We start from the raw sequence: 12,235 nt of genomic DNA, 5'->3' as shown, positions 1-12,235 counted from the left end.
ATGATGACCTGTCGCTTTCCAAAGTGTAAGAACAGTTTATGTTAGCCTGTTAAGTAAGTGTTGCCATGAATGCTGCTTTGTGATTTTTTTTATTTCTATATAGTTGCATGTTAAAGAAGAGCCAAGCCTGACAAATCAATCATATATTTACACATTGCTCATTAAGTCTTTACTAAGGGCTGCATTCTGACTTCAATTATGTAGTGAAGACTTTACATAAGACAAAATGATGGTTTTGTGTGTCATCCTCTCGGCATTTACCTGTGCATTTATAAGTTTACAGGAATTTCATGATTTGCTGATAAGGTTGGCAGAAATTACCTCCTCTCCATGTGAATGGAAGAGGAGGCAATTTGTAAATTCCAAGGCAAGAGATTTAAGGTAGGGATCACTTCTATGTCATAATTTTGCCTAAAGGAAAAACAAGATTTTTACAACAAGCCTTATCAATGAAGAAATTGATCACAGTATTGGAGTAAATTCCTTGCCAATTAAATTAGCAGAAAGCAGGTTAATGTTAACACCTTTGGATGTAACTCTCTGTTTGCAGAGTTGCAAATTATTAAATCAATCGATTGATTGATTATGTATCATCAAGTTATGAACTTTAAGCAACTCATAAATAACAATAGCAATAGCATTTAGACTTATATACTGCTCTGTAGTGCTTTACAGCACTCTCTGAAGTGGTTTGCCCCCACTTGTCAGCATATTGCCCCACAATCCGGGTCCTCATTTTACTGACCTTGAAAGGATGGAAAGCTGAATAACCCTCGAGCCTGTCAGGATTGAACTCCTGGCTGTAGCTAGAGTTAGCCTGCAATACTGCATTTTAACCACTGCGCCACCATGCAGTGATGATCTGTCCTTAACCTGGTCTTTCATGTCTTCTAATAGTGTACCCATCGCCACTGTGAGTGAGTCTATCCATCTTGCTGCTGGTGATTTTTTTTTCTAAACACTATCAGTGTTTTAACATTCTCATATTGATTTTGTAAGCCATAGGACTTCCTAAATATTTCAGATTAAGAATATAATTATTTGGGAATGTTTTGGCAATGCATACAAATTCTCTGCATGTCATGGAATTTGAAGAGGATGAAATTATTCCCACCAGTCCCAAGATAACAAAGCTGTTTTATTTTTAAACATTACTAGAGGCTGCAGGTCACATGTCATAGAAAAGCATTGTACAGTATACTGCTGCATTGGTTGCTTTTAAGCTACTTTCTATGTTTACCTCATTAAAAAAAATCTTTCTGAACAGATGTAACTACTTACCTTGACAAAAGGTACAGAGAAACCAAAGTGATAGTGATAGGATTGGCTGAAGATAGAAAATTTAGAATCAGATGAATATACAAGTGGGACAACTGTAGTTCACTCAAACAGCAATAGATTAAGTCATGTCAGATGAAAGGAGGTTTTTTTGGTTAATTATTTATCATTTTCACATGCAATGTAGCTGTTCTTAAAATGATGTTTCTGTCCCATTCATATTGTGCTGTGTAATTGTATTTTACAGTTTTGCTAAATAAACATTAACTTACTTTATTCTGAAAATAATACTATGCTGTAGTTGTTACTCTGTAGTTTTACCCCCTCTTCATGGGAATTCTATTCCAAGAACCTTTGGTATTCCTTTGCCATGTTTGTGTTATTTTCCTAATTTATTAATGCATTGATTTCACAATTCCAAAGGGAGAAGCAAACAAGATAAGAAGAAAAAGACAAAAAAAACAAACAAACATTAAAACATTAGTTTAATTTTTTTTAAAAAAAATAGTATAAAGCTGAACATTGAAATAGCTTTTATGGGTTTAAAATGTTAGATCAGTACTAAAATAAGTCACAATTAGAATCAGGTGATTAAACCATAAACCACAAAATCCAAGCAATAATGAAGTAGCAGCCTGGTTCTTTGAAATTTTCTTCCCGAGAAAAAATAGAACTAAGGCTAAAAAAATAGTGAACAGTCACAGTGAAGACTGTCAGAAATGTCCTTTACCTTATACAATTTCTCCAAAATGGTTAAGATTTGAGTGTTTTTAGAATCCCATGAATGTTTTATCGAATGCCATGAATATTCTTATCAGAACAACTTTCATTGTGCATTAGGCTATAGAACATTAATATTATGTTTTCCTATAATTTTAGACATTTCAGACTAGGAGTCCTGATCATGGAGAATTGAAGGAGATGAAAGAGAAATTGCTATACATTTTGCATCTCACTCTAACATTTTGTTCATGTATCTGTTTAGTTTTTAGATTTTCCACAGATAGTTTTATCTTGGAAGAACAACCTTTTTTTTTAAAAATAACCGTCATTGTTAGATAAGAGGCTACGAATAACCGCAGCTGTAAGGAAATCACTCTCCAAATACTATAATGAGGGTGAGAAGAAACATGACAAGTCATTTTAAATTTGCCACTGAGAATTCAGCATTCTGAAATGAACAAATAGAACTTTAGTCAACTCCTGTTCAGAGACTGATCTTCAATGGATGTGAAAAAAGGAATTCCACAATGATAGGGCAGCACAGAAAGGTATATTTCTTACATCTAATAAGAGTGAAATAAAGAGCTTTTCTCCATCAGCTGTTCAGAAAGGCATGAATCACATGCCCACCAATATCTCCATCAAACCCCAGTTCCATAGTTAACACTACAGACAGGAAGCCAATCTTTTGGCTACTACCAGAAGTAAAATAACAGTTGTCCTAAACACGAGAAAAAAGTGCTGTTGTACCCTGGGCCATGATTTCTTAAACTTGTGGTTAAACTTTAACCTTACATTCAGGAAATATAAACTTGGAATGGTTTTTGGTTTTGTGGTTTTTTTGGATAAACATGCAATGCAAACTTATTTTTTTACGGGAACTACTATAGATAAAACAGCAAAAAATGACTCAATATTCTAAAGTTCAGACAATACATACATGTGACTAATTTTAGACATTAGGATTATTCTTTTTTTTTTATTCCAGTGCACAGTTCAATGTAGCTTATAATTTTGCCCTTTATCAAGAGACAAAGTTTCTTTTCAAAATGTAAATGTCCATGCAAATTAAGGCAGTGCTAGGTTTTTTTCCATGTCTTTTTAGTAAAATATTAGCCATTATTGCACAGGCAGTATCAGATGAAACTAAGCGAGGCAGAAGGAGATTAAAGTAAAAGCATGCAGAACATATGCAACTTTTTAACTGATAGTTATAAGAACAAACATTTATTGGTAAAGCTATTCAAGAGGTTTGATGCTCACAAAACATGGATCTGTTCTTTGCCAGCCTGACTACCTTCCACATCCTTCCCTATTTGCTAGAATTTTCTATTTATTCTTATTTCTGGTCTTTTGTGGTCTAGCAGCTCTTTTTATTTTACCTGTATATCTAGGCTCCCTGTATGCACAAGTGCATCCATAGACAACTCCCTTGACTTCCTCCATTTGACTTGTTTTGTGATTGGCTGCATCATCATAGTTGACATTTTATGACTAGTCGATCTCTCTTCCAATAGCAAACATAACACTTAAAATGCATCCTCAAAATTCCTATTTGCCCACTGACAAAATAGTTGAGGATATCTTGTAATAGGCAAAATAGTTGAGGATATCATGTAATAGGCATGTTTAGGCATGTTTAGATTTTGTTCCGCTTTTCTTATTTATTTTAAACTATTTGTATGATATTGATTCTTGTAAAAACATTATTTTGAAAGGCAAGTCTAAATAAATCTATATTAGTAATTCTAATATGTCACTAATTCAACTATGTGCATATTATGCTAATAATTTTTACAAACAAACAAACAAATAAATAAATAAATATAAATACAGGTAGTTCACGACTTACAATAGTTCATTTAGTAACCATTTGAAATTACAACAGCACTGAAAAAAGTGACATGACCATTTTTCACACTTATAACCATTGAAACATACCCATGGTGACATGATCCAAATTCAGATGCTTGTCAATTGTCTCATATTTATGACAGTTGCAGTGTCCTGGGATCATGTAATCACCTTTTGCGACCTTCTGATAAGCAAAGTCAATGGGGAAGCCAGATTCACTTAACAACCATGTTACTAACTTAACACTTCAGTGATTCACTTAACAACGGTGGCAAAAAAGGTCGTGCAAAGGGCAAAATTCACTTAACTTTCTCACTTAGCAATAGAAATTTTGGGTTCAATTGTGGTCATAAGTCAAACCCCCGTTATTTCAGGGGTAAAGAAGTTTTAGAATCCTTGAAAATACACCATTCCAGGCCCAGCAATTTTAAAGCCACCATTCACTGAGCAGATAAAGATGAATCTTTATCTTTCATAACTCTTGAGTTCTTCCACATCCTCTTGAAGAAAGTATCAAAAAATAATTCAGATGGAGAATAGTTTATTAAAGGAAAACAATTTTAATTATCTATGAAAAGCTGTTCTTTCCAGTAATGAGAAATCCCAAGCAGGTTTCCATGCCACAGAGTTCAACATACTGCATAGGACCATTTGGGAAATGATCGTGGAACATATCCGTTTGTTTTTCTCACATGTGACTGCCTTTGCTATTATAGTGTCAAAAATTTCAATTCCGTTAAGAACTCTTCAAAGTGATTCTAAGTCTGCTCAAGAGAGTTCTTTGAACAAAGCGTGATCTGTGCATTCAATCATAAGTCTGTAAACCTTGCTTCAGAACTCTTTCAGAATATTACTTTCTTTTGGGATTTCACTTTTTTTTTTAATTTCAAGTGGCTGATGCCCAATTGTTTAACCCTACAACTTTTTTTCCCTTAAGTATAACTCTACAAATATATATTGTGGGATTTATATCATGGGATGTTCAAGCAGGAAAACATTGATAGCTTCAGTCATGACCCATTCAAATTGTGTAGAAAGGTCAATTTGAGTAAAATGGGCTATCTGCATGGCCAAGAGAAGAAATGGCAGAACACTGAATATAAATGAATATTGTTGAGGTGATTTGCACTGAAGTTATCCAAGTTTGTTTTATGTACAGAATCACTTCATTAAGTTGTGCAGCATAGTATAACTACAAATTCAAGCTTATTAGGTTTTATTATCAGGTTCAGACTTTCATTAAATTGACTGTGAATAAGGATAGGATGGAAAATAAACAGTGATATATTTGTGATTGCATTTGTTAACACTGCGTTTCTAAATACTGCTCAAAAGTATTTAGTAACTGAGGCTATTTGTTCAGTATGGTTTAATGCTGCAAAGTCTCAGTTCAGCTGTCTTCTGCCTGCTGCTATGATAGCTATTATATGTCCTATAATAAGAAAGACTATAATTTTAACATTCTTTCCAGAAAAGCAACTTTATGATCATTAGGTGGCCATAATGGCTATTTAAGAGACACATAGCTTTCGTATAATCTCAAGTTGCTCAGTGTTTTCAAATGAAAATGTGAATTTTTTCTCTCCTGTTACATTCAGCTAATTGGGTCTCATATACGTGTCAGTGTTTGAGATCAATGATAACATGAGTTCATTAATTTTGAAATGTGCAGACTTTTGTGAAATATAAAACAATACTTTGATTTTTCTTTTATATTAATACAAATGTGTATATTAGATAATTAATCCCCTGACCAAACCGAATTGTAATGCATTAGCCCATCTAGTTACAGATGTTTCTTTTTTTTAATCCATTCTTTCTATAGTATTTGTGGAATTCAACATCTGGAACGAGCAGGAAACAAGCTGACTCTCTTTGACTCCCTCTATTTCTGCATAGTGACATTTTCCACTGTAGGATTTGGGGATGTTACTCCCAAGATCTGGCCTTCCAAATTGCTGGTTGTAATTATGATCTGTGTTGCTCTTGTAGTATTACCAATACAGGTACAATATTATTTTCTTTGTAAAAAGACTTAGAATAATAGCATTTTAATTTTGAATATTTTTTAATGATTGCACTTGTGTTTTACATCATTTCAAAATGTTCTTTTGTTCATTTATATATAAAATAATGTCTTTGTTCTCTACTTATAGTAGAGCGTTAGTATACTTCACTTTATATATAATATAATATAACATAACATAACATAATATAAGTGAAAGTGTGTGGGAGTAAGAGGATTAATAATTTTGCTTTAGGAATAAATTGTAAACTGTATATTTAATACTCAGGTTTCTATAGAATTTAATTATAAATTTTGTGGGTTTTTAAAAATTCTAACGGACTGGTAAGGTAACCCAAGAAGATAACACATCTATAAAAATGTTGAATTTGAAGCCAGGCCTCTGTTTTTCACACATATACACAGTACTGGGTTTGATCTCTTGCAATAGCTAACTAAAATTCATTTCCTTGCCTAGTTTTCCACATGAAGATTTAGTAAATTCCCCAAATGGAATATTGATGGCACATGGTTATTAATAATAGCCATTCTATTTGCAAACTTTGCTTCATTGTTAAAATAAAATGTAAGTGGTATGATTCACATTTAAAAATACAGCTTGAACAAAATCCTAGAGCAGATTTACTTATCTCATATGTACTTGCAGTGAAATTCCAAAGCATGTATAACTGAGCCCTAGTTCATGGTCTAAAGTCACAGTCGAGATCTTGTTGATCAGTCCTTCAGTTATACATTTATTAACAGTCATTGGTTGACTCATTTCTATTACATAGTAATGTTAAAAACTTGATACTTTGAAAATAAGTGGCTCTACCTCTGATTTTTCACATTCACTACTCCATTCATATTTATAAAAAGATCTGTTCCCAGGCTTCTGTTTTCTGTAATCGGAAAGGTCACTTGTTCTGCCTATAGGCTTAAGTGAATTGATTATATTTTTTCACCTGTTGTTTGAAAAAAACGATTAAATTATTCCCCACAAGAATTAAGAATTTTGGGAAAATAATTATTCAGTGTCATCTATTTGATGTTTAGCAGGATAATATTAATTTTCAAAAATAACTTAATCCTTGCTCAATAATCTACCCAGCTACATTTCTATGCTTAGATATAGTAGAATAATTTCCATATAATCTTATATGGAGGAAAAGGAGAAAAGTTTTGCTTATAAGGTAATTTTTAAAAAAAGATTTGCTAAGATATTAATTACATTTATTAAGATTTGATAAGGCAATTCTCAATAAGAATATACATGGATAATGTATCTCTCTGGAGAAAAGATGCAGAGTTCCTTCTAAGGCTTTTTGCATTTTAAAACCCATAATGGGGTATTTTGCTTCAATACTTCAATTATATATTTATTTCTGAAATGTGTTTATATAACTGCCTTATTGGTAAATTGAAATTACTGGCCCTATGTAATTTCTTACCTAGCTAACATGGTCTAAGCCAGTGATGGTGAACCTTTTAGAGACTGAGTGCCCAATCTGCAACGCAAAACCCACTTATGCATCGTCGGGTGCCGGGTGGGTATGGCCCATTGGCTGGGTGTGGCCAATTGGGTGGGTGTGGCCCATTGGTGGGCGTGGCTGTGGTGGTAACGGCAGACTGGGTGGGACTAAAAAGTTCAATCAATCAATTCCAACTTTGCAAGATCTTTTTTTCCCTGCGAGAAGTTGAAATTGACTGATTGATTGAACCTTTTTTTTTTTTGCACACAGCGGCGGAGGCCTAAAGCGAAAAGGTTTTATAAAACCCAGCTGAAGGCCTAGGACTGGGCGACGGTGCTTGTGCCCACAGAGAGGGCTCTGAATGCCGCCTCTGGCACCTGTGCCATAGGTTCGCCACCACTGGTCTAAGCCAACAATGTGATATGTGCCAATCTTATTAAAAAAACATTATATTTTATAGTTCTTTACTTTTCCTTTTGAAATGCATGCAAAAAATCTTAGGGCAAAGCTATTATTCATAGTCTGCATGTTATTCTACAAAGGCTAGTCTATCTGTGTTAGGATGCTTAGATATAGCATTTCAGATAGAAGGTCCAGAATCATATAAACAAATATTCATATTTACGCATAGAACTCATTTCAGGATTGGCTTATCAGAATATACAGATTGTACTTTCTCATGGCCTTCCTTTCAAAATAATTGTTGGTGTAGCAAATGATAATTATGCTCTCTGCCAAATTAGATTAATACAGATTTTCTTCTTGATTTTTTGTATGTGTGCACACTTAACATATCCATACACCTTTGTACTTCATTTATAATAAGCACCATTATGTAAAGCATAGAAGAGGAAAAAGAAATACTAGACAGAGTAGATTGAATGGATGAGATAACACAAGAAAACATAGCTAAATCTAATTTAGATAAAGTATCATATACTATACTATTCCATACATTTATTTTTCTCCAAACCATTCTTAGTTTCATCACAAGTTTACAGCAACTCATATATTGTCTCTGCCTTTGTATCAATCTTATTAATTCCATGCAACTTTAATTTTATTTGCTTCTCCTTCCTCTTAATCTATTTCACTTTTTATATATTTGTTTTGTGATTCTATTTATATTCACACAATCCATCTTATTATACTTTCTTCATATTAGCTTCTCACTTTAATCTCAAGGATTAATCTCCATTAATCATTCTTCATTTTTAATCCTCTTCTTGTCATAACACCCACATTTCTTAAGTACTCCATTTTCATTAGATTTCACTTATTTGTATGTTTTTCTGGCATAACCAGTTCTTACTTCCAGATAGCAAATTGGGCAAAAGCATGTTCTTCCATACTTTAGCCTCTTTCAATAAATATTCATTCCTTACACCAGCCTATAATATTATCCACTGTTTCTACCAGTATTTGTACTTCTTAAATTTCTCCATCTATGCTATCTTTAGTAAACATTCTACTAAGCTACACTGGTTCATCTACATATGTTTTATCTGTTCACTATTTAGAAATTAGTAACAATCATTCTATTTCTCTTGTCAAAAATAGCTTCCTTGATCAATGATACATTAATTTTCAAATCTATATTCCTCCTTGTAAACTTCATCAGAAATCATTCAGGTTCTCATCAACAATATCACATAATCTCTATGCAAAATTACGTATACACTGATGATGTTTGGGTAAATGAAATGTTTGCAAGAAAACTACAAGCTCAAAGAATACCAAGGACCCCTTGTTTCAACCTGACTTACGAATATTTCCCTCTATCGGCACATATATATTCCCTTCTAATTGCATTTCTTATAATATATTCATCAATGCACTAAACAAGGAGATATTGCATGTCCCTGTCATGCTGTGTACACTCACTTAAAAAAAGACAGCAAACATAAAATAAATTTACCCATATTCATAAACATCTCAATAATTTGCTGAAGAGCACAATTACTTTACACACCCTGCCTAGAAGAAAGCTGCACTGCATCTCTCCTACTGTTTAAAATCAGAAATCTGCCAAACTCCTAACATTCCAAAGCATTGATTAAAAATTATGTCAAAATTGCTCTCCATTTTCTATGCCTCTTTAACTATTGCTTAGTCTTTTTGAGTATACTGTATTGTTTACAACTATTTTTTTCCTCTGTGTACTAGACATTTCATCATTGCACCAAATCCTTTTTTATTTCTATTTCCAGAACTCCCATCTATTTTTGTGGTGTTCAATAATTTAATTCTTTTCGGTCTGTTTCATGCCGTTTCCTGAACATCTTGCATCTGTTTTCCATTCTAATGGCTCACCATTTAATAATCATCTATGCCTGTGATGTTCTTTTTTTAAAAAAAATATGATTTTTTAAACTTTGATTTATTAATAATCAAAGAATTATTATGACAATACAAGCCACTATTCCTTATTTAGGGGTAGTCTCCTCTGAGACTAAGTCTTGGCTCTCTCATTAACAAAAGAGCTAAGTCAAAGTGAGTGCACATACAAATTTACTGCTTAAATTAATAAATTACAGCTAAGGTCTTTACAGAAGACCAGGAAAATCAACATACTACTGCCCACAGCCAGCGAATTAGAAAGTACGGTATATGTAATATGGCAATACACTTTAAAATTAAGTGTGCTTTGCTGAAATGTGTACTACTAGGTTACCCTTCTTTGTTGAATTATTATACATTCTGTATGTGAGATATTGCTATGAGCCATTTTAGATTAAATCACAACAAACAAATATCTAGACCAGAGATGGGGGGAAATGGTCCCTTTATGACTTGTGGGCTTCAGCTCCTAGAGCCATGGCTGGCTCAGGGGTTCTGGGAGTTGAAGTCTACAAGTCATAGAAGGGCTATTGTTCCCAAGCCCTGATCTAGACAGTTGGACTATATAGTTTCTTATCATCTCCTCGTTGACTTCTTGAGGCCATACTTCATCTTGAAATTTATTTTATTGCAGTTTGAGCAACTGGCTTATTTGTGGATGGAAAGACAAAAATCAGGTGGAAATTATAGCCGACATAGAGCTCAGACGGAGAAACATGTTGTTTTGTGTGTCAGTTCTCTTAAGATTGACCTGCTTATGGATTTTCTAAATGAATTCTATGCACATCCTAGACTCCAGGTAAGTCAAGCAGATCAGCATTTATCTCAATTCACCAAGAAATATTTTGCATCTCTTAACATTTGTATTTCACATATGACTGAAATCTTAGCAGTATCATGGGTCACAGACATATCTATAAAAACTATTCTAAAATTTAGAAAAAGGGTATAAAACACCCAGCACTTCTTTTTATTAGACTCGTTGTTTCTTTAGAGCCAATTCTGAGACTTTTTAAAATGATTAATGAGATCTGTGTAGTAACTACCAAAGCTGACATTTTCTGTTGTTGAACATAGATTCCTTTTCAGTATGCGTAATGCTTAACATTTTTTTTGCCAAAGGAAGTGATTTAAACTCATCTCTGCATGAGGCTAAGCATTACATGTTTATATCTGGCACAGCAACTTTGGCATCAATAAAGTCATTATTGAAATAAATAGCAGGAACATTTTTCTTTTTTCTCTTTAGAAAGATTAAAAAATAAATTATCCTTCAACTATTTTTCTCTCAAGCCTATTTCCCCCCCAAGGTAAATATTAATAGCAATAGCAATAGACTTATATACCACTTGATAGTGCTTTACAACCCTCTCTAAGTTCTTTACAGAGTCAGCCTATTGCCCCCAACAATCTGGGTCCTCATTTTACCGACCTCGGAAGGATGGAAGGCTGAGTCACTCTTGAGCCACCCAGAATCAAACTGCTAACAGGGAACGGACTTAGCCTGCAATACTCCATTCTAACCACTGCACCACTACAGCTTCTATTTTTAAATAGAAAAATATCCAGGAAATATAACTAAAATATATTTTAGTTCTTTTTGATTCTTACAACATGCATTTTTTTTATAGGACTACTATGTGGTTATATTGTGTCCCACTGAGATGGATGTTCAGGTTCGAAGAGTGCTTCAAATTCCAATGTGGTCCCAAAGGGTGATTTACTTACAAGGTTCAGCACTGAAGGATCAAGATCTCCTGAGAGCTAAGTAGGTACCAAAGTAATGCATAAGGGTATTAAAAGAATGTATTGATTACTGATAATTTTACCATAAACTTAATTCACTAAAATATCCTTTTTCACATTTACTGGATATCCCAGTGAATATTTGTCACATGCTTTTAGATGTAAACTGCCCATGGTCACTGAAAGGGAGATGGAGGGTCCTTAATTGTAATAGATAAATAAAAAAATAATGCTAAACAGATATTTAATTAAAGACATTTCTTTGTGTGCTTCTTATCAGCTGTATGCTTCCTTCCAACTGTTTTGGAAATTTATTTCTGAACAGAATTGATCAGAGCTCATGTAGGTCTGTCTCCAACAATCTGATATTCTGGATTTGCACTTAATTTATAAACATGGAACCTTTTCCTTCATTTAAAATGTTTCATTGTGAAATAAAAATTAAAAAAAAGAAAAATTCAATTAATGAATTGAAGAATGGACACATAAATTATTTCTTTAAATCATATATAGGTAGGCAGTTAAAAAAATCTGAAGTGCTTTTCCCTTCAGTCATCCTTTTTCTTTTCTCATTCAGCCTCCTATTTTCTTTCCTTAATGGAATCCACTATTTTCCTATATACTACTTCAACCTTAAACCTCTTCCAAAGCTTCAAGCTATATTTTTATTAAAAGTTTATGCCTTCTTTGAAACTCCCTGGAACAGGCATTCATTAAAGTTTCACTATGTTGTTTTCTTTAATTGAAGCCCATTCTGGACACCAAGAACTTTTGTTATAAAAAAAGGAAAGTCTCAATATAAGCTAGTCATTCAGCA

At 33.3% G+C, this 12,235-nt stretch overlaps 1 protein-coding gene across 3 annotated transcripts in view; it reads left to right on the top strand.

Moving 5' to 3' along the window:
• KCNT2 (potassium sodium-activated channel subfamily T member 2) overlaps positions 1-12,235 on the top strand; it is a 185,323-nt gene that overhangs the window by 95,426 nt on the left and 77,662 nt on the right. For all 3 annotated transcript variants that reach the window (XM_015813744.1, XM_015813743.1, XM_015813742.1), the window contains exons 9-11: positions 5,681-5,861; positions 10,307-10,471; positions 11,304-11,440. In XM_015813744.1, coding sequence (XP_015669230.1) covers positions 5,681-5,861; positions 10,307-10,471; positions 11,304-11,440 — 483 coding nt within the window. The remainder of the gene's footprint in view (positions 1-5,680; positions 5,862-10,306; positions 10,472-11,303; positions 11,441-12,235) is intronic.

This window comes from Protobothrops mucrosquamatus, unplaced genomic scaffold (assembly GCF_001527695.2).
Source record: "Protobothrops mucrosquamatus isolate PMUCROS unplaced genomic scaffold, P.Mucros_1.0 scaffold187, whole genome shotgun sequence".
Lineage (NCBI taxonomy): Eukaryota > Metazoa > Chordata > Lepidosauria > Squamata > Viperidae > Protobothrops > Protobothrops mucrosquamatus.
The sequence above is the reverse complement of the archived record's forward strand: the minus strand, read 5'-3'. Positions and strand labels throughout refer to the sequence as shown.